This window comes from Sander lucioperca, chromosome 5 (genome assembly GCF_008315115.2).
Source record: "Sander lucioperca isolate FBNREF2018 chromosome 5, SLUC_FBN_1.2, whole genome shotgun sequence".
NCBI lineage: Eukaryota > Metazoa > Chordata > Actinopteri > Perciformes > Percidae > Sander > Sander lucioperca.
In genome coordinates this window covers 10,493,545-10,517,132 of record NC_050177.1, presented here as the reverse complement: position 1 = coordinate 10,517,132, position 23,588 = coordinate 10,493,545, and the positions used below count along the sequence as shown (strand labels likewise).

Below are 23,588 nucleotides of genomic sequence, written 5' to 3'. Positions count from 1 at the left end.
GGAAAATTGTCATTTTTACACATAACACTAAACAGCTCCAGCTTCATATTTATCTTACAAATATGAGAAGATCAATCTTCTTATCTAACTCTCAGCTAACAAGCAAAATAAGCGTATCACTCAAAATGTCAAACCATCTCATTACTAAAAAAGGCCTAAAATGATGCAGTGAAATATATAATTATTTAATAATTAGTGGAGAACAGATGAGCAGAAACAAGGTTTAGGAAAAAAAGGGCATCTTTTATTTTTTTTTTTAGATATCCTGTACAAGGGCCTGATATCACAGCTGGTCGGGGAGTATTTACACTGACGGAGGCTTTTTTTTTCTTAATTCTTAAAATGTTGTCTATTTTTGGATCTTAAATGCAAGGGGGAAATAAATAAGAATTACTCCAACATGACCTCGTCCCTTGTGGTCTTTTACCTTTGTGTCCCTCCCAGATGGAAATACAAGTTGAAACTGCAGGAAGTTCTCCCGGGTGAAATAGTTTAAGAAAGTTTGTGATTTCCACCACCATCTGGAGAAGCTTGACAGTTCAATCTACGTCTGAAAAGCTGCCTCTGTCGTCACTTATTCTCTATGAGGTGTGGCTCCGAGAGTTTTTGGACGTGCAGCTCCTTCACCAGCTCCTCCACACAGGCCTTAAACAGAGGCTCCGGCTCCTGAGAGACAAGAGGAAGAACGAAACAGGGTCAGAAACAAGTGATAACCAACCCTAATGATTACTGATTTGGAATGAAAGTATTTTAATTGAAAATTGAAGATATTTGCACTCTTTGTATTAACGGTATTTGTCTTTCCCATTTCCTTGAACTCTTGCGGCCTGCAATAGAGGTGCATTAGCTCTACTACTTTGTTTCTGTGAGCTAAAATGGCTGAAACAAGTGCTGAATGAGGTGGAGCTTCAGGCAGGTGTGTTTGAGGATTTTGTTACCTTGTGCTCCAGCTGCCTCTGCTTCTCCACGGCCTCCTCCAGACTCAGACCCAACCACTCTGCCTCCTCCTCTGGGATCTCAAACTGCTGCTTCGACAGAAGGAAGCATACAATGTCATTTGCTATTAATGACAACTCTTTCTCTTGTACAGTAGCTGGTAACCATCAGGGTTAGTTTTAATCACTCCTCTCCCAACAGATTTACGATCACTCAGTGGACTTGAACACATCCCATCTACCTTGTATTTGTTGTAGACCTTCTCTCGCTTGACAGGGTCGGATGGGTAAAGCTCTGTGTTTCTGCGTGCCAGGCGAAGCAACATGGCCCTCTTCAGGTCCATCCCCAGCTTGGAGTTCAGGTCTTCCTTTGATGTCTGATAGAGTTGGATAATTACAGTCATATAAAAGTCAGACGAAAAAAAAACACAGAGGTGTCACACAGAGGTAGCGCTCTCTTACGTTGAGAATATAGGAGTCGAAACCAAAGGCAGCATCGATGAGGTCCAGAGTGCGTGCTGTGACTGTGATGGTGAACTTGTGATCGAGGATCTCACTATACAACTCTCTCTTGAACAGCTGTGGTTTCCACGTCTTCTTCAGACGAGTCGACATCTACGGAAAGAGACCATTTAGAAATGTATTATGTCTACAGCTACGTGTCTAACATTTTATTACTTATAAAGTACTTTTAGTGATTTTTATGACAGGGCTGTTGAAGGTGTCCACTCGACAATCCCATTTAGTCCAATGAAAAAGGCAAAAGTGATTTTTTTTATTTAACCTTGTAATGTATTTTTTTATGTATGAATGCTAACGTTCTTAACGTGAAGAGAGGGGAGTTGACAGCGAGCTAAGGGTGACATGCTAACAAAGCCCAAGCTGGATATTAATCTACAGCAGCTGGAAGATTATACTGTGTGTATTATGGTATAATCAAGTAATGTCAACACACTGTACTAGAACTAAAGAAAGACAATCATCTTCCTGGAGACTCACTTTGTCATTATTGGCGTATCTGAAGCCTGATATCCAGCCCTCTCCTCCCCACAGGCCGTCCTGGGAGCTTGGAGGGTAGTAGATGGGTATCGGGACATCCTGCACTCGTTCCTTCTGCCCGGTCGTTGGGTTGGCTCGGTACTGGACTCCCAGAGGTCTCCAATGGACAGGGTTGGGATCTTTCTGCTCAAGGGACTTAAGGTAGTGTTTGGGGAGACGAGCGTAGATGCCCTGCTTCAGTTTTAGGGCCTCCCAAATTTTGGGGGAGTATTTATGAAAAGGCATAACGGACTATCTTTAAAAGTTAAACCTGAAAGACAGAACAAGGAAAATGTCAGGTTGAAACATGTTACTTAGTGAAACCAATAAGAAAATCAATAGTTCCCTGCACAGCATTATGAATGAGTTGCAGGCAATGCAATCGAATAAAATAATAAGAGAAGACTTGCTGCAAGTGAATAACTGACTTAGTTGACAGAAAATAATCAATTTCAAGGTAAGATTTATAGTCACAGATTTACAAATAGTAATGGTTTTCTGATTTTCTCCGTTTCTACAGTTTTTCCTGATCAGACCAAGTAATACTTTCTAGGTATGTAGGTAACAATTACATTCATCATTGATAATCTGTCTCTTTTTTGACAAAACAGTTTAGTCTATAAAGTGTCAAACAGTAAAAAAAATACCCACATGTGCCCAGTGACATCTTCAATGGCTTGTTTTGTCTTCCTTAAAAGGTGGAAGCACTGAGTGTTTGGGATTTTACTTGATAAATAACTTAAATGATTATTATTATTCAACATAAAATGTAGGGCTTTATTAATCGATTATTTTCATAGTCGATTAATCTGTTGATTATTTTCTCAATTAATCGATTAGTTGGTTGGTCTATAAAATGTCAGAAAATGGTGAAAAATGTGGATCAGTGTTTCCCAAACAAGATGACGTCCTCAAATGTCTTGTTTTGTCCACAATTCAAAGATATTCAGTTTACTGTCACAGAGGAGAGAAGAAACTAGAAAATATTCACATTTAACAAGCTTAAATGTTAAATTAAAAAATTAAAATTAAATTCTTTAAAAAGAATTTTTACTTTTGTCTTTAAAAAAATTATTCAAACCGACTAATCGATTATCAAAATTGTTGGCGATTAATTTAAAAGTTGACAACTAATCGATTAATCGTTGCAGCTCTAATAAAATGTTACCCTATTGAACACCCCACAAACAAACAATCCCCTGCTCATTTTGCCCAGATTCCCAGTAACCAACCAGTGTTTCTACACTGGAATACTCTTCTGCTGCAGTTTTGTCAGTTTGTTTTTGTTTTCATATGTTAAAGACCCAATGTAAGCGTCATATGATATCTGATGAAATACTAGGTTTAAAACTAAATTTTGACACAGGTCCTCAAGACTGGATGAAAATGCAGAAGCAACCTCAGGGCTCTTACCATGTCAGGTTTTGTTGTGGGGCATTTAAACAAATTCCTAATTTATCAAATCACCACAAAGTAATTGCCACACACGTGACCTGGGGCACCATATGGTCTGGGGCTTTTCATTTTTATTAATTGTCTTGTGATTATGTTTCTGTCAATATTTATGACACTAATACATCCTAAAAATCACTCTGAACTTGTGTTTTGTTATTTGTCAATATACCCTAAAGTGAAGATATAAACAGACAAAGAAATTGAAAAAAATAATAATAATGAATTAACGTTAATTGAAACTGAAACGTTAGTTAATTACAGCCATGCTACAGTTTAGGACAATTAAAACCTACTAAATAAGTCTGACATGATAAGTGACAAGTTACTTTTAGAACTAAATAAATAGCGTTGCTAACGTTAGTTAGCAGGACGCTAACTGGCACAGACCAACAACACAGTTATACATCGAAACAAGGCCTCTACTAGTCTAATATACCGTTGAGAGCTCGTTCATATGTCTGTTTTACCGGGTAAGAAGAAAAAATGTACCTCCACCAAGTAGAATGTGAGTTTTTATTCTAGGTTAGCCCAAAACTAGGCAAGCAAGGACATCACGCACAGTCTCCACTGCCCAGCAGATTTCCGCATTGGTTGGCCCGCCTACACCAAAAAGGAGAATGATTGGATAGCGACCGGGAATTTTCACAGATTATTGGCTTGCACAGGCTGTCAATCGATGTTGTTTTCCGGGCAAAGCGGATGTAGAAAATAAATTCACAATAAATTCTCTTTGCACAGCTACCACAGTGGTTATAGATTGAACACAAACGTATATGGATTGAACATGTATTAGCAATATCATATATACTTTTTATATACATTTTGCAGATTGTTCTATCATTTATTTTGTGTCTTTATTTTCGTGACTACTATGTTAAATTATATCAGATTATATTATAATATATTAACTAGATTGATACACTAACTCTCCCCCCCCCCCCCCCCCCTTCCTGAAAATAAATCCCCTGCTCTATGTTCACAGTAAAAACATATTTAAAATACTAAGGAAAAATGTTGATTTATTTCATTTCCTATTAATATGCTTGATTTCCTATTAATGTGTTCATCATGTTCATCACTTATTTTGACGGATGCATTAAGTGAGCAGCATTTTAAAGTTGTAGTTGGTCGAGGTGTAGATGATTACACAACTTTACATACTGTTGGGTAGTTTAACATGTAGCCTACTAATTATGCTATTTTATATGAAAATCATGTTTGGGTATACAATCGTAATCTGCAAAGTAACTTTATAGCTGTCTTAAATGGAGATTCTTAAGTAACTTAGCCTACTTTGATGAAAAAGATCAAATACAAAATGTGACGCTGTTCCTTTTAACAATTGGGAACTTGTATTGTCAAAACAAGGATAGACAGGAAGTAGGTTCGTGTGTAGCTTATATATGTCAATGGTGTGTGTAAGGGAATTTTTACGGTTTGTAAATTATGTAAAACGTAAAAATGGAAAACAACTATTCTGGTGTTCAGAATGTAACCCTTCTACAGACTCAAGTCAGATGGGTTAGCTACGTGAGATAACTCGTCAATACTCCCGCATTGCCAAAGGGATTTTTAAATACGTGTTACACACAATTTGTCGCCCGAAAGGTGGAATTGAACCACTCTGCAGTTATGCAGCTACAGGTTTGAAGCCTGCACCCCGGACCACCGAGGATCATCCGGGCACTTTAGGTATGTCTGTCAGATGTATATATAGCTCATAGCAGCGAGAGTCTCCTGAGTCAGGGTGTCTCTATAATATCTCTGACGTTGGTTTGTATTTCTTACAACGAGCTCGTGTACACAAAGTATAATCACGTCCCGGATGCCCTAAAACATGTTTATGTCAAATAAACACACAAATAAGGGAAACAATTGTCTGTTCGGTGCTGTGTTATGCAAAGCAGGCGCATTGTGATTGGCTGTCTGAATATAAAAAGGTGGAGCCACATGGCGTCATCACAGGTAAGAAATAGAAGAAATATACGCAAACAGAAATCCATTTTCGACATTTCATAGCAGGAAAGATACAGATGTAACTGTGTCTATAATAATAATTACATTATTAATGGCTGCAGTCCTTTTAAGGTGTGCCAGTTGTTTATGCAGCTCAGCCTTTAGTATTGGTGCTTTTCCTGCCTTGTCTGCTATGAAAAAGCCCTCTGATCGCTCAGCCTCACATTCAGGCTTCAAAATTAACTTTTTCGTCCACCAGCCAAATGGCTAGTGAACGTTCAAATATTACCAGCCACTAAATAGATTACCATCAGGTTTTTTGGCTGGTGAGTGAAGCAAATCTACCAGCCACTTGCATTTTTCACCAGCATTTGGCTGGTAAACGGTGTTAATTTTGAACCCTGCTCACATTGCCTATATATACTACTATATGTAGACACAAGACACTTTTATAAACACTACACATTACACACTTGGATGCCAAATTTAAATCTGCAAAGTAGGTAGTAACTATCGCTGTCAGATAAATGTAGTGGTGTAGAAAGTACAATATTAGTGGAGTAGAAGTAAAAAGTAGCAGCAAACACAAACACTTCAGTAAAGTACAAGTACCTTTAACTTGCACTTAAGTACAGTACTTGCATGAATGTACTTTCCACCATTGGGTGTATATAGTATTACATTTTGTATATGCACATGCATACAGTATTAAATGACTCCTCTATTTGCATTTGTTCTTGTAATTTTGCTGCTGTGACACTGGAATCAATACATTTTATATATAATCTTGAAATGAAAATGGACACATATTAGTATAATTATTTGTTTTATTTCAATACATACAAAGGGTTCAGGTACAAATGAAGCAACACAAGAAAAAATGCCTTTATTTTCACAGAATTTAACTTGATATTGCTTAAAATCCTTTGGTGCAGCACCGTATTAATGTCACAAAACTAACAGAACATTTACATATAATGTGCAGGCAATGTTTTGGAGATTACACATTCAAATCTGTTCATTCACCTCTACTTTTACATTCATTAATTACTTTTTCTCCAGGATTTTCAGTCAGAGGAAGGTGTTCTCAATGACCAGTGTCTGGGGCTCTTCCTTTGTTTCCTCAGCTGGTGGTGCCAGCATGCTCCTAGTCTCCTCCTCTAACCGAGAGCAACACATATTCCTAGCGCAGGCCTTTCCACAGGCAAGGCTGCAGGTCAGAAAAGGAGGCAGGGAGGGGTCCACTCTGTGCACAACAGGTGAGGCGTCCCCCTCACTGCCTGCAGAGGACCCAGAGCAGGAGGCAAACTCTGGCTGAACGGTGCAGCAGCTCACTCCTACACTCTGCAGCACCTTTGTGACCCCCGACATCAGATCAGCACACCTGGACATGTGTGAAATGATATAGAGTTTTTAATCTGGACAAAAACACATAACCAGCCAGAAACAGCCCCTAGAATCTATAAAATGAATTTGAGTATGATTGGATTGGACCCCCTATCGCCCGATGTGAGCTGGGACTGGCTCCAATCCCCTGTGATAATGCTCAGGATGAGAGGATATATACATACAATAATGGATGAATTTGCTGTGTCTCATCCCAAGCATGAAAGAAAAACGTAGTTAAACTATATAAACTACTGTCATTTTTTAAAACCCATACTTACTACAGAGAACCCTAGCTCCGTGAGCTTTAGCTAACGATAAGCTTTACCCACAGTAACAGTACACTAATTTAGAACGGCAAACAAACATGTTTTATAGGTGTCTGGTTATACTGTTTGATTACAAACATTAAATCCATACCTTCCAGCCAATCAGAATTGAGAATTCCTCAATGGCCATGGTATAAACAATTAGAACCACCAGGTACAAAAGTCAAACTTTTCCACTTCACCTGTGCACTGGAAACCCAGCATGGCAGTGTACATGTACAGAGGCCACCATGAATGATTCAGTTAACTGCCAGACGTGGAGGTCGTGCACAGCCTGCACCCCAGGGACACTCTTAATCCTCCGCCCGAGGTCTGACACACAAATGTGTGGAGGTGTGGCCTGTAGTAGCAGCAAGCCATACCTGTGCACCTGGAAAGATTTACCAGTGAATGTTAGTAGAAATTTGGATGTTTTTATGCTTTATGCCTGCTGCGACACAAAGTGCCCTTTGGGACAAATAATACATTCATTGATTGATCGTTACAGCTGCAGCAAATGGTTGTTATTAGTGGGTTGAACTCTTAATGTGGCCTTCATTAGAGCTTCAGCTAAATGCTCAAAAGCAAAATTTTAACTAAATGGTATGACATAAACACACAGAGCCTGACCTGTGGCGCAGCTGTGGAAATCAGCGTAATCACAGCCAGCAGGGAGAGGCCAGGATCCAGGTAAACCAGGAGGCCACAGGTTCCAGAGCTGTGCAGGCATTGCGGGCTGACCAGCAGCATCACCAGGCTGATGACCAGAGCCAGAAAGGAGGTACAAAGGCCCTGAATGACGAGGACGAACGACAGGAGACTGACTGGACACTTGCTGCTTGGTAGAGTCCTCTCAATGTGATGTGATGACTTGCAGACTGGGGAGGTACTAGATGCATTTTGACTGTCTGAAGAGGGAGAAAACATGATCTTCAGGTATGTGGTTAAATCAAAACTTTCAACTTTGGTAACGTTTTTAACGACAATCATTGAACGTTGATGAACAAAACAATACAAACACCAACAATATATGTTAATGTAAAATTTGTAATTTCACCTGCAAAAAAAAACACCTCACCCATACCAAATAGGCAATTTCATTTGGTCACATATGAAAACAAAATATTTACATATGTGCGTTGAATTCAAATGTTTTTTTTCTTCATGTGGCTCTTCTTTTTACGGGACACCAAAGTGAGAAAGGTGACAGTCCAAAAAGGTAAACTTTCTTACCAAGATGTCCCATGCAGGTGTTGTCTTTGGAACTTTCCGTGATGTCATCTGAACGACTCTCACACTTGCAAACCTTCAAAACTGCAACACCGCTGGCTACGTCACAGTCCATGCTGTCCTGTGTAGCTGCTGCATGCAGGTGGACTTCTGGCTGTTGTTGTAGTGTTTGAGAGTCGGTGTCAGGGACGCTGGAGGTCCCTGGGTTACAGAGGACAAGCGCCCCATTGTGGAGTGAGTCATCCATGGCCGATTGGACGTGGCTAACGTCGTCCAGGACTCGCCCCGGCTCAGCCTGGCCTTTGGTTTTCTCTGCAGCCAAGACTGTGGGAGTCGAACAGAGGAATGAAAAACAAACATGGACACTGTTTGATGTTCCTTACTTGGCAGCTACTTCAAAGTAAAAATCTGTCAGAACAATATAATCACCTGGACAGGCACACTAATTCTTCTGTAGTAAAAGATTATGATTACATAATGCCAGTGTAAGTATGTGCATTCATATGACATGACTAACTTGGTGAGACAGAGAGAGGGGCTCTGCAGTTGTACTTTATGCTTCATGCATCATTGTGAGCTGCCACAAATTCCACATTCTCCTAAATGCAAACATTTTAGCCACCAGAATTGCAGTAACTAGTCTTACACGACATTAGACTTTAAGATCCTTAGTACAGTGAAAAGTGCAGTGAAAAGTGTGGTCATCAACCATTAAACAATTTATTATTGTATCTCAGATTAGATTGATCACATTTATATGGTTAACCAGCTGAAACTGGATGTCATGTGTTCAGACTCCAGTTGTAAAAATCCCATTAGGATCTATACCACTCTCATGTAGTGTTGTAAATGTGAAACTACAGCTAGCATCCTGTTAGCTTCGCATCAAGAGTAGAAACTGGAAGGAGGATAAACACAAGCCACAACCTGGCAACCCAAATGTTCGCATGAATGGCTTATAACTGATCTAAAAAGCATTTGTAAGTGATTTATTGACCATTAATAAAACTATTAGTTACAGCATTTATAAAGAGACAACAGACATATTGTTATACTTTATATGTGTGCATCAGTTCTCAAAGTGAACATGTGATCTGTAAGTAATGTTACCTTTGTGGTTCTCTTCAAGGTGAGATTCGGTCTCTGTCTGCCTGCTGGCCCCAGCTCTCTCATCCTGCAGCTGAACCCAGTTCAGCCAGACCACCAGCATCTTATGGAGCACACTGAAAGCTCCGACCACCACAAGCAGCAGGGGGCGCTGCACTGGCTCTGGTTCCAGGGAAAAATTGCTGATTTCCATGAAGTAGGAGAGACACAGAGAGGTCAGGAGGAGAGTGGAGATGAAAGCCCCCACAGGGTGAATCCTGCTGCGGGTGTAGGACACACCGCAGTCTGAAGACCCACCAGTCTCGGTCCCAGGTAGAGATTTGATGGATGGCACTGCAGGCAGGGTGGAGGAAGCATGTGGAGGAGATGCAGGGGAGTCCAAAATAGAGATTGGAGGTTTTATGACGCTTGCTGCTTGAGGAGGACGAAGAGCCATGCACAAGAGGATGAAGAGTGTGTGGAAACCATCCACCAGGGTGATAAGGGATTTGCACAGCTGACTGATGGTGACCTCGCACACCAGCAGCAAGATGGTCACTCCCAGCATGCACCCGTGTAACACCCTCATATCTGCAACTGAGAGCGCACACTAGAACGCTTCATACATTCAAACACAAACACACACACACACACACACACACACACACACACACACACACACACACACACACACACACACACACACACACACACACTCACTCTAACAACCTCCATGTTCTACATTAAGCTCATTTATTTTATTTAAAAAACATGGATGTAAATGAGATTTAAACACTAATTTCCATTTTCTCCCCTCTTGTCACTTTCTAGTTCTGGAAACATTGTCTTAGATGTGCAGTGACCGTGTCTTCTTTCAGAAGGAAACAACATTTTTTGCAGAAGGAAACAAAGTTAGAGCTTGAACCGACCAGGCTTCCCTGAGCAACACTGGATGTTGCAGCTGCATCTGTTACACTCAAGGTCAGGATTAGAGCCCTATAGTTACTGTATGGTGCACTCATTACTGGGTAGTTGATCACAGCCAAAGCTTAATGTGTAAAATCTTCATCTGCTAACTCCAGCTGTAGTCAAGTAAAAAAAAAGTTTAATCTTTCTCTCTGGAATGTAGTAGAGTAGAAGTATAAAGCTGCATAACATAACAACATTTAAGTACAAGTACCTCTTAAGTACAGTGCTTCAGTAAATGTACTAAGTTACATTCCACCACTGCTTTTAATATTAATTAAAAATTACCCACATCAGCATGCCACAGCAGCATTCACTACTGTACAATTTTGAGGTACTTGTACTTTACTTAAGTATTTACATTTCCTGCAACTTTATACATCTAGTCCGCACCAATACAGAGGCAAATACTGTACTTTTTACTCTTACATTCATGTGATGACTTGAGCTAAAAGTTAGTTTGCAGATGACATGATGTATTATAGGTGAAGATAAGATCTTGGGGAAATGCACAAAGTACCCAGCAATTTAGAAAGTAGTTCAAATTAGCTCCATTTTAACAGCTGCAACATTAAACTGATGTACACATTAATGTATCAATAATTATAATCCAGAACTGATATATATATTATTCTGAAATTAACCATAATGAATACTTTTACTTAAATTTGAATGCATGGCTTTTACTTGTATATCACCGTGGTATTACTACTTTTACTTAAACAAAAGATCATCTGAGTACTTCTTCCACCACTGACTGTAAGTCATGAATAAACCAGCATGTACACACAGCAATCTATTTGCACAAGCGACACTTAGAAATCAAAGTTAAAGACAAATGCAACAAATGTAGACAATCTACGCATTTTCTTTTCAGTCTAAAGTTTAATTACCCTGGAAAAGTGGATGACCCTCGGCCAGCAATCAAAGACAAGTTGAGTTCTTGGATGTGATCTGTGTGCCGCAATCAGAAAAATGTCATTCATCGTGCTCACCATCTCTCCCTCACTGTGTCCCACCACACTCCTCCTTTACTGTAATCACAGTCATGTGAGCTGGGAAGGAGGGGGTGGTGGGATATCTTCCTTTCCTCAGTCATCCCTGTTTGCATTCCATCCTCAGCTCATTGGTGGGAGAATACCTTGAGTAGACGATTACACAGCCCACCCACCCTTCACACACTGAGCAGATCCAGTGAAGCTAATTTGCACTAATTCAGTGTGCCGCTGCACTGCATCCAGCATTGGCACAAATGTTTTTTGAGTTTTTTTGTCAAGGAGGGCAGATAATGCAGCACCCAGTATGTTAAATTGGGAATTATACACCCTCTGATTTAAAAAAGGTAAAAAAAAAAACAACAATTATTAAAAACCAAGCAAAAATTAAGTGTGTTATGAGTTATGAGTTATTCTGCCTGTGGGAGGTTTCCAGTCACTTTACATGTTAGAGATTATTTTCCTACAGTCTGTGTTATTTTCATAGCTACTGTGATGCCTGTTGTTGCATCCAGTCTTCCAAGAGCAAGAGAGAAGTAAAGGCTACCTGTCTTTTTTGGATCTAGTAAGGTCAGAAGTTTAGTCAGTAAAATATCAATAAAATTACCAATCTGTTGCTTTCATCTCAGCTTTTGGCATTTTATTTAGGATTTATTTTAGTCTGGTTTATTTGCAGCATTTTCTAACTGCCCTCCAAACTAAGAAATGGTTGCCAATGAGTTGTTATATTTTGGCATGCTAACGTTATACTTGTTTTGGTTGATTGTAAAATTGTTGCAAATATGAAGGGTTAAATTCACGATTACAATTCATGTATTCCTTGTCTATTATTGAGATAATATTCAATGAATTGCAAGATAATTGCAGTGGCATATTCCCTTGTCTTAGAAGCAATGTATAGTTTTACCTTTATCTAGTAAAGATATTTAAAAATCATTAAAATAAAACATATAATAATCATAATAAATAATAAATGGGGTATTAGCATAAACACTGGAAACAAGAAGAACCAGATAGCCTGGCTCTGTTCAAAGGTAACAAGTACCTCTAAAGTGTATTAATTAAAACTTATCACATCTATTTTAGTTTAGTGAGCTTTAGAGATGCTGGTAGGTGGATTTTAGAAGAAGCTGTTTCTCCCCGTCTCCAGCTTTTATGCTAAGCTGTAGCTTTATATTTATCGTACAAAGAAGATGGTGTCAATTTTCTCTTCTAACTCTCGGCAAAAAAGCAAATAGGCATATTTCCCCATAAATCCCCAAAATAGTTCCTTTAAAGGCAACTGGGTTTTGTCTATTTTTGCATTTATTAGCTCTTTCAAGCTCTGTCGAGGTGGTGCACCCTCTCTGCCCCCCTCTTAGCACTCATGAACCCACAGATGATGCTGCAGTCCCATCAGCCCCTGCTCTTGTGTGCCCATGTGCAGGGGTCTGTTGCAGTCCACTGGGCTGCGAATCAACAGGCCAGATATGGGCTGACACCACGGATAAATCCCTACTGTTCTATCAGCATGCCAGCACATTCCTGAGGCACGGCTAAGCCCAAGGAGAGACCCAGCGAGGAAGCACTTGATCACTTGCCACTGTCCCCTAACAGAGAGAGAGGCCACAGCAGTTTGGCAAAACCTTTAAGCACCATCAAAGCTGAAACAAAGTTTTTAGTTATGAAGCTCTGCCTGCTTCTTCATCTTTGGAGAATTTCTAGTAAATAAAGCTATCATGATTGTTTTTTTGTGGGCACTTGGAGGCAGCGGAACTGAAAACACAACATTGACATATCATCACCTTATAAAGTTATGTCAAACGTGTTAGCAAATACTTGCCTATTCACACATCCAACAGACATGGAGCAACTTCTTATGCTGCTTTGAGAGCGTTTTATGTGTATTTACTATTATTGGATTATTATTCATGCATTATCATTTTAGCAGTATGTTATATTGCTTGAGTTTCTTACAGTGCAGACAATTTGCTGATTGCTCCTGCCTCTGCTTGCATATTTCTTTTTTTTTATTGAACAGTTTCAAATGAAGGTACAACAATCCATCATACAATACAAATCAGGAATGCACATACATAGACATACAGTTAGACAATAAAGATCTATTCTCCCCAAGCCAACCCATACAGCCCTAGTGTTATTGTACGCAGACAATCAGACCCCAAAGTAAGTTGTAAATGGACCCCAGACTTTATGAAACTGAAACGGTTCCTCTCTCAGATAGAAGCTAAGGGCTTCGAGGGGCATAAACTCCTAGTACACTGCATATCCATTGGGCAACGCTAAGGGGTTCCTCTGACACCCACTTCAATAAAATACATCTTCTAGCACAAAAGAGCAGGATTTTAAGAAGTTTTAGCTGATTAGAAGGAATATCTGGAGGATGGTCTATACCAAGAATACAGAATAAGGGAGAGATGTTCAGTGCCTGTCCTATTATGTCATTAATTTCTTTACGTACATCTTCCCAAAATTTGTGAATATGTACACAGTCCAATAGACAGTGGACATATGAACCTTCCTCAATCTCACACTTAACGCAAAACTTTGATAAGTCCGAGTTCATTCTGTTCCTCTTCAATGGAGTGATATGTAGTCTGTGATTAATCTGAAATTGCAGTTCCTTGGCCTTATTAGTGGTGAGACACCCAGATAAGGTAAGCCAGCAGCAGCGGCAGCAAAAACTGTCCTGTACTGTTAGTACTGTCCTGTACACTGTCCTGTGACTCCCATGACTGTCCCGGGACAGTCAGACACTGTCCTGTACACTGTCCTGTGACTCCATGACTGTCCCGGGACAGTCAGACACTGTCCTGTACACTGTCCTGTGACTCCCAGACACTGTCCTGTGACTCAATGACTGTCCCAGTCATGGACTCCAGATCATCTAGCCTCTCATATAGGGTAGCATTGTGCTTAGCCAGTTTGGCACAGAGGCTTTCCAAAGTTGTTGTTCTCGAATCAACATCTCTCAGCGAGGTTTCAACATCTTCCAGGCAGCCCCCAATTGATAGTACCCCTGCTGGAAAAACCAGCATAGACCAGCATATGTTGTGTTTTGGTGCTGGGATGCTGGTGCCAACATCCCAGCATCCCATGCTGGTGACCAGCAGGATGCTGGTGAGGGGATGCTAGTCACCAGCACCCACTCACCAGCTGATCACCAGCAGATTGAAGATGTTATTGTTCACCAGCCTGGACAACCACATTGAATTTTTTGTGTGATGATAAGACAGAGCACATGAAAATATTATAATATACAATTGTACTATTTTAACAATAGTATTTTTATTTAATAAATAGCCTAAGTATAATAACAGAAATAAAAAGCAAAAATTGTGAGGTTTAATGTTCATTTCATAAATTAATAAAAACATATCTGTTAAATATTTAAGAATAACAACAACTCTAACGATTTCATTTAATAAAATAACAATAATAAATAACTGTTTTCCAAAACAACTCTAACAATTTCATTTAACAAAATAACAATAATAAATAACTGAATATTTGACAAAAAGCAATAATAAATCTCAAGTTTAAAAAAATATTCATTTAATAAATAATTTAAAAAATAAAATAAATAAATGATTAAAATTCTACAAAAAAGCAATAACAGTAATGGTTCCCTAACTATGTACATTTAATAAATAGGAATAATAAGTAACTGATTAATTAACAATAAATTAAAAATAAATGAATGAATGTGGTGACATTTTTCAGGAACACAGGACGAGATGTAATACATCCACTGAGTGCAAGCGTGTACCACGAGAATATACTTGACCTTGGCAGTGTAATTGACCCAGTGGGAATGACATGATTAGTTATTGTTTTTTTTTTGCCTGTTTATTTTACCGCCCAGCCTTTCCCCATCTTGCATCTAATTCTGCCTCCTCCAGGTTTTTTTTTACAAGCCACTCCTTGAAGCAGACTGAAAACAAAGAATTGTAGAGAAAAACAAATGTCAAATATGGTATAAAATATATCAGTCCACATGAGTTCTCTATATAGGGAATTTGATGAAAACCAGACTTGTTATAGGCTGTAACATTGTGCACTTTTAACATTCAATATCAAATGACAAAATGCTTTGGTATCCCACAAGAAGTATGTGGCTACTGTTGTCAAAAATGCCGTACCTTTCGGCTTTTGGAATTTTTCTGGGGTCAAAGGCTGTCTGGTGGTTTTGGTTGTTGGGCACTCTTTTCCCGTGAGGCTCCTTTCCCCCAGCATTTTGGTGCCCCAAAAAGCCACCGCCAACTCTTTCACAAATAAAGAGTCCCTGGGATTCCTCTCGATCCTGGCCCAGGCCTCTCTCCGTAGTCAGATTTCTCCAAATTGTATCTGCCAAAAATCCCAAACTAAAATAATCAAAGTATATCATACAGCATACAAAAGTCAGAAACACTACAGTTTTTTATGACTGCTATGTCAATTTTTTCAATACTTTTAACAACTTTCCTAAACTCTTAACACAGTTACCACAACATCCGTCTGTGTAGGCTATACAATTAACACATGTATTGCTGCTTTGACACAAAATGCATTCAGTTCACAAATAACAGTACAAATATTTAAAATAAATCAACTTATATTTAACTTATTTTACACACAAGCTCAGCCAAATTTACAAATGCTTTCTCACTGTATGTCAGAACAGATAACAGCATGTTCTAAAAATAAGTTATAATAAATTAGTAATAAATACTTTACCTCGTCTGCTTTTGAAGCTGGTTCCACTACCATCTCACTGCCAGACTCTGCAACTATAGCATAATGTAAGATAATCAACAGCTGCACTTAATAATAAATTGAATTTTTATAGCACTTTTCAGGGACTCAAAGTTGCTTTAGCCTTAGCCTAAATTCACCCACTTTCATCGGGGTCTCTATATAGAATTCTAAGAATTGGTCCTGTATATAAGCCAATTTAGAAATAAAAAAATCATTCTCTTATAAAGTCTAGAACAAGAAGCATCTATAAAGTGGCTTAGTCCTATGTATAGCATACTATACAGTTAACCTTAACAGTAGTTCTCAAGTGATCACTTGATTAATGACAATATGGTCAGATCAGGTGTAAACCAGATCCAAGGATTTAACTTCAATTCATGTCAGCTTTGTCCTTGTAAATGGCAATGTTGATGATTGCTATTTTGTTACATAGCTGCCTAGATATTTTTTGTTTTTGTTGCACTTACTTTGTTTGGTCTTTTTTGGGCTCAAGGATACAGGGTCTTTGACAGAGAGAGAACAAGCATATTACAAATATGAGATATGATAGAAAAAATAAAGATTAGGCACACCTAGTTCTAAGATCACAGCTGGTGCAGTCTAAGTAGTCTATGTTTCCCCAATCCTATTCTGACCAATGTGCTGGCATTTGAATTTGCTATATGCATATAGCTTCCGTTCCTGGAATTATAATGTAATCATTTTGTTTCATTTCCTGGTGTCTATTAGGGATCATTTTTGTCAGCTTGTGATGTCAAAGAGCAGAGTGGAGTTGTTGACCCCTCACACTGGATCCCTAAGGAAAAGGCTTGTACCTTTATTTATTCAGGGGAGGTTCACTGAGAGGTAGCCTCTCTTTTGCAGGAACACCCTGATTACATTCACACAGTTCCACATTCATACCTGGAAGCTGCCCAGTACTACCACAGTCTGACCTGCTGACCACTGAGCAGCTCCACTGGAGCGTTGTTTTTTTTTAGGTTAAGGGTCTTGCTCAAGGGCAACTCAGTGGTGGTAATGAGGGAGGGACAAGCGCTGCTCTTTCACTTTCCCCACCCAGATTTGATCCTGATTGAACCGGCGACCTCCCGGTCACAAGCTCGCTTCTTTAACCTTTAGGCCACCACTGCCTCGTTTAATTTACATTCGCCATTATATCGAATCAACAGGCACGTGCAACCTAGCTAGCAGGTGAAAAACTCAAACAACAAAATCACCAGCTAACTTACTTTAAATTTGCAAGAACTATAGACTAATACAATAAACCCAAAACATAAGTTATACGACTTACAGTTCTCATGACACTGATGCGCGATATCACCTGGCTAGTTATCCTCCGGACAGCGACGGACCACGGCTCTTTTTCTTTCTCTCATTTCGGCCTGTGGCGCACGTGCCCGCTAATGGTATGAAGCGCGTCCGCCTCGGCCGTGGTTAATACTGTCTATGGTTACAACTAGCGCTCACCTAAACACTCCCCCTTGTGGCGTAAGTGCATAATTACACTTGTAAAAGTATAAACTGAAAATACATGTAAACCTGATCTCTTTCACAGAAAAATACATATAATCAGATTTTAAACATAACAATATACATTTGTGGTTGTCACACTGATGTTGCGCGATGTTAATCTTGCGGCGCCCGAGTGCAATTTGACTGGCATCTGTGACTGGCATAAAATCGGCGTCAGACTGACCGGCCGATCACGTGAAAATCGGCCAATTCCAGTCACCAGCCGGTCAATCGGTGCATCTCTAGAAGAGATGTTGGAAATGTGAGATCTTTTGTTTACAATTTCAGGGATTCAGGAAAACTGTTTAAAGTTTTGTTTGCACCTTATGAATACCACTGTTAAAAGTATGTATTTTTGTAATATCTAATTTGGTAAATGTTACATTTATTTGACCTAAAGTGTTTTATCAAAATGGGACACACATATTTTTTATTTAATTTATATTTTAAGTTATTTTTGATTTTGATTGTGTCACTGTAAGTTTGAAGTTATTAGAAAACTGATTATAGCTACATTTCACTGTTTACGCCTGCCTCATTTACAAGAATGTTTTTTAGGCTTGTTTTCCTGTTACACTTGTGGCCCAAGGGGACATTTAGGTTAAACTGCATGAGGGAAAATCATAACAAAAAAAGAGTACAATTTCTTTGTCAGTTGTAGTAATAAGATAAAAAATAAGATAAAATCAAAAATCGTTTTTGGTGTTTGGTGTGAAAAAAACTGAGATTTTAAGTCATCGCCCAGCCCTAATAATCCAGCTTCAATAGCCTGATGTTGACCAGCTTCACCAGCAAGACCATGCTGGTAGACCAGCACAGCTACCAGCTAAAACCAGCATAAACCAGCATAAACCAGCATATACCAGCATGATTTCCATGCTGGTATATGTTGGTTTTTTCAGCAGGGACAGTCGATTGCAGAGTGTTAATAGAAGTGTGAGTCTCTTCTCTGAACTTTTCAATTAGGCTAATCATGTTGGCTAATGTAGCTTCAGGATAGTCATCCCTGCTAGCGCTCTCCACATTGCCACCGTTGAGTTCAGGGGTGTTTCTCTTTGACTTAGGTATTTCACAAGAAATATGCGATGTAATAGCCTATTAAGACAAATCTGCAGTCGCAAAATATTAAGTTTGCATTAAATTATTGTCGAAAGTTTTAGGAGCAGGTCTGGGACACGTCTACTCTCTATCCATGCTCAGCAGCGCCCCCCTGCTTGCAAATTTCTGCTGATAATCTTGCTTTTCCTCTGTGAGAAACTATGAGCAGCGGCTCCTGGATACTTATAAATCACTGGACTATACATTTTTTGTAGACATAGTAGGCTATTGCCATATTTCAACATTTTTCTGTGTGAGCTTGGCCTACCAATAGCACAAGCCTGTCCTACAGTGACTGGAAACATGGTACTTAGCTAAAGCTAATTAGCAGCAAGTTGCCTCCCTTCTCCGTGGATGACTACTACAAACTCCTTCAGAAGATTGCAGTTCTGGAAACCAAAATTCACCGGTTAGAGTAAACGTGGAAATGAACGGACCATGTGGGAATGACACCACTTTACGATGGACCCAAAACAATGGACAAAAGCATGCTAACACACGGCTAATTAGCACCAACAAGACTACAAAGAAACAGGAGGGCTGTGGAATGGGTAATAAATCAACAAGTGGTAGTCCTCCCTTGAACACTTTTGGTGCAAAGCCTAAGAGTAAATCATTTTCCTGGGAAATGGGAGGACGACTAACGGGCAGGGCACAGCACCCTGAAATTTGTGATATAACTGGCTGGCCTGCATTATCATCCAGGCAGAGTCTTCAACCCCTGTACTTAGTAGGCACGCAGCCATAGACAGCTGCGAAGGGGAGAATTAGCAACAAAATGCCTCCCCAACAACCAAGTGTGCAACTGGATAACAGATTTGCTCCACTGCTGCATGACCTGGATTGCGTCTCATTGTCACACAGCAGGGACTGAGAGCAATTCAAAAAGTAAAAAGCTACAGGGAAAGCTAACGACTGGGCCTCAAACTCTGATTGTGGGTGACTCTGCTGTAAGAGATGTAAAAAGCAGTAAAAACACCAAAATACTCTGTTTTAATAAGAACATAAGAACATTATACTGCATATAGGGTCACATGATGTTGTAAAGCAATAGTCTGAATTGCTGAAACTGGACTTTATGGATCTGGAGGTGTTTATCAGTGGCCCTCTACTGCCAGTCAGAAGAGGAGGAGAGATTCAGCAGACTGTTGGCACTGAATACATGGCTTTCAACTGCATGTACCATCCATTCTCTGCAGTTCATTGATCATTTTAACTTTTTCTGAGACCGCAGACATCTTTTTTAAAGCAGATGGACTTTTCCATAGCATCCATTCCTCATCAGCCACAGCCTGTCCCAAAAAATGAGACAGATGATTTTTTTTAACACACTAACATTAGCCTTACTAAACGTCAGGTCTTTTGCAGGAAAATCATTTTTAATCAATGATTTTATTATTAAGCACAATCATGATTTTTATGTTTTTAACTGAAACCTGGTTAGACCATAATAACAGTGCTGCTGTTCTTATCGAGTCAGCTCCTCATAACTTAAGTTTTATGAGTGAGAATAGAATGAATAAGAAAGGAGGTGGAGTCGCCATTTTGTTTAAAAAATTACAAATGTTATTGATGCTATTGCTCCCACTAAGGTCAAAGCTGTCTCTGGTAAGAAAAGATCTCCATGGAGAAATGCCACACTGGTAAGAACAGAAAAAAAGAGTGTCGAAAAGCTGAACGCAGGTGGCGAAAAACTAATCTCCAGGTCCATTATGACACCTATAAAGAGAGACTTCGCATTTATAATTTGGAACTGAGGAATGCAAGGTGATCCTTCTTCTCTGACATTATCGCCAGAAACAATAATAATTCACATGCTTTGTTTGCTACTGTCGATAGGTTAACAAACCCTCCAGTACCAGTCGCATCTGAACTTTTATCCACCAAGGCCTGCAATGAATTTGCCACCTTCTTTCAGAGACAAAATTCAGAACATTAGACAAACAGTCAGTGCCTCCATATCAAGTACATGATATGTGTTGTCACAGTGTCCAGGTAAAACAAATTCTAATATGACACAATTTCATACGATCAACCATAAAAACCTAGAGGACATTATGCAACATCTGAAAACCTCCTCCTACTGCCTTGATATTCTACCAACGGGTGTTTTCAAAAATGTTTCAAATTGTTTGGCTTCAGATCTTCTACAGATTGTAAACATGTCTCTTCTCTCAGGTATCTTCCCACAGGCCCTGAAAACTGCAGTCATCAAGCCACTCTTAAAAAAGAACAATCTAGACACGTCACTAATGAGCAACTATAGGCCGATATCAAACCTTCCATTTTTAAGTAAAATCATTGAAAAAGCGTTTTTTCAACAACTCAACCTTTTCTTGTCACTAAACAACAGTTTTGATGCCTTCCAGTCGGGATTTCGACCACACCACAGCACTGAGACGGCTCTTGTTAAAGTCTTTAATGACATCCACTTAAACACAGATAGTGGCAAATCTACAGTCTTAGTATTACTTGATCTCAGTGCTGCATTTGACACGGTCGACCATGACATATTACTAGACCGATTGGAAAACTGGGTTGGCCTTTCTGGCTCAATACTAAATAAAAGAATCCTACTTAAAGAATAGGGACTACTTTGTGACTATAGGTAATTATGCATCTGAGCATACAAATATGACGTGCGGAGTTCCCCAAGGCTCAGTTCTGGGGCATCTTCTGTTTAACATCTACATGCTTCCACTCGCTCAGATTATGGAAAACAACAAAATAAGTTACCATAGTAACAGACGACACACAAATTTACATAACCTTATCGCCAGGGGACTATAGTCCAATACAAAAACTGACTAAGTGCATTGTTTCAACCAACCCAAGGGTTAAAGGACTTATGTCTCAGCAGGATTTGGAAAAACTTGTCCATGCTTTTATCTTCAGTAGAATTGACTACTGGTGTCTTTACAGGTCTCCCTAAAAAAATCAATCAGACAGCTGCAGCTGATTCAGAACGCTGCTACTTGAGTTCTGAAGTCTTTACACTGGCTTCCTGTACCTCAAAGAACTGATTTCAAAATACTTTTGCTGGTTTATAAATCACTAAACGGTTTAGGGCCAAAATACATTTCTGATCTGCTACTACACTATGAAGCACCCAGACCTCTCAGGTCATATGGGACAGATCTGCTTGCTGTCCCCAGAGTCAGAACTAAACAAGGGGAAGCAGCGTTCAGTTTTTATGCTCCACATATCTGGAACAAACTCCCAGAAAACTGCAGGTCTGCCGCAACTCTCAGTTCTTTTAAATCAAGGCTGAATACCTTTCTTTTTGATGTTGCCTTTCTTTAAATAATTATTTTTTTATACTGCACTGTACATTTTATTCTTATATTTTATGTTTTACATTTTTTAATCGTTTTTAACTGCTCTTGAATGTTTTATGTAAAGCACTTTGAATTGCCCTGTTGCTGAAATGTGCTATAGCCTACAAATAAAGCTGCCTTGCCTAATGTAGCTGTTCTAAGTTGAGCAAATGATTCTACTTTATAAAGGCTACTATATACTTTATATACAATAAGTTACATTTTTTGTATTAAAAATCTTAATCTGCACAGTAATAAGTAAATGTAGTGGAGCAGAATAAAGTAGGCTACAATTTGAGTTGTGGTGGGGTCGAACTATAAAGTAGGCTATTTTAATTTAATTTGATTGACTTCATTGTCGACCTCAGTGGACATCTCATCTACCTTTGGCTTCTCCCAAGTTCATCAAATGTACATACAATACACATAACACAACACACCAGAAAACATATATAGTATACAGTACAATTTACATTAGTGCAAAAGGGCAGGTAGCAGCGCATAGGCCTACGTTGTAGTTGTAGCGACCTCTTTGAAACTACCGTAAGCCGCTGAGAGGCTGGGAGCAATCAACACCTGTATGACGCGCCGTTTGAATAATCCAGTTCAACTCTGGGATATGCACTTAAAGATTTATTGTCCAGTCCAAAACAAGAATAAGCAAAAACGACAAAATACAGTTACACATAAAAATGAACATGGATGCGGTGAAATTTGCGTTTGCGGTCAACAGAAATTGTAAGAACCCAAACTCACCTCCTCTCTAGCTTCCGCCATGCAGGTTCACCGTTGTACAGTATTTAGACAATGAATATTGTCAGACCAACCCCTGTTGTTTGTGCAATATTTGTATCCTTCTCTACATGTTTTTATACTAAAGCGCTTTTTTGCACTTCTAGTCTTAAACAATTTTATTATTTGTATTTTGTTTTATATATTTTTATACAATTCCTTTCTCCCCGTTGTTTCTTGTGAGTAGTTGCTGTTGTAGGCTTGTCCCAAGAGTTTCATTCACCTAGTTCCTGTGCAGATTAAAAATAAAATACTTTGAACCTTTGAAACCAGGACACAATGTTGCGTACAACTAGTTAATGTTTATGAAATACCATATCCTGGTCCAGTTTGACTCCCTGCTGAGAACACGCATGAATTAGTATCAAATAAAGTCCAGTTTCTTCTTACCTTAGTCTGTGGATCTTAATAATTCACAGAAAAAAAACTTTACATTGACCGATTCTTCAACCGTTGAGGTGCTTAACTCTTGTGTTGTCTTCCCGTCAACCTTTTTTCAGTTTTTCCAACGTTTTAAATTGTTAAATTTTCTTCTACACATTTTCAGCGCTTATTTCTACGTCCCATATTTTCTGATATAAAACAAAAATTGAAAACGGGTCAATGTGACCCGAAGTCAACACAAGGGTTAATCACGTTTTATATTAATGTTGACAGAGACAGCGCCTCAGGAGTTTCTCTGAAAGTATGACGAGTCATGAAAAACAGAGAACAGGAGGCCAACAGAACATTATGAAATGTTTAATTTCAACCAGAATTTTACAATAACTCCAACCA

The 23,588-nt window shown here is 39.1% G+C and overlaps 2 protein-coding genes and 1 non-coding gene across 6 annotated transcripts; all 3 read right to left on the bottom strand.

The window, feature by feature from the left end:
- Window positions 1-222: 222 nt before the first annotated feature.
- mrpl28 (mitochondrial ribosomal protein L28) lies at window positions 223-4,059 on the bottom strand. Of its 3 annotated transcripts, none has more exons than XM_031296673.2 (6): window positions 3,896-4,059; window positions 1,935-2,244; window positions 1,398-1,550; window positions 1,178-1,312; window positions 939-1,028; window positions 223-666 (listed from the first exon to the last, which is right to left on the bottom strand). In XM_031296673.2, the coding sequence occupies exons 2-6, from the start codon at window positions 2,217-2,219 to the stop codon at window positions 571-573; spliced, it is 759 nt and encodes a 252-aa protein (XP_031152533.1). In that variant the 5' UTR covers window positions 2,220-2,244; window positions 3,896-4,059; the 3' UTR covers window positions 223-570. The 3 variants fall into 3 exon arrangements, with proteins under 3 accessions (XP_031152533.1, XP_031152535.1, XP_031152534.1); XM_031296675.2 differs by having other exon boundaries at window positions 939-1,025; XM_031296674.2 differs by having other exon boundaries at window positions 3,918-4,027.
- A 967-nt stretch (window positions 4,060-5,026) lies between these two features.
- On the bottom strand, window positions 5,027-5,113 carry trnastop-uca. The gene has a single exon. It is a non-coding gene; the product is annotated as a tRNA-Sec (tRNA).
- A 1,080-nt stretch (window positions 5,114-6,193) lies between these two features.
- Window positions 6,194-11,636, bottom strand: LOC116047721 (zinc transporter 1). Of its 2 annotated transcripts, none has more exons than XM_036001561.1 (6): window positions 11,356-11,636; window positions 9,419-9,991; window positions 8,312-8,632; window positions 7,709-7,986; window positions 7,282-7,469; window positions 6,194-6,768 (listed from the first exon to the last, which is right to left on the bottom strand). In XM_036001561.1, exons 2-6 carry the CDS (start codon window positions 9,981-9,983, stop codon window positions 6,456-6,458), a joined length of 1,665 nt encoding a protein of 554 aa, XP_035857454.1. In that variant the 5' UTR covers window positions 9,984-9,991; window positions 11,356-11,636; the 3' UTR covers window positions 6,194-6,455. The 2 variants fall into 2 exon arrangements, with proteins under 2 accessions (XP_035857454.1, XP_035857453.1); XM_036001560.1 differs by having other exon boundaries at window positions 11,254-11,635.
- Between the last annotated feature and the right edge of the window lie 11,952 nt (window positions 11,637-23,588).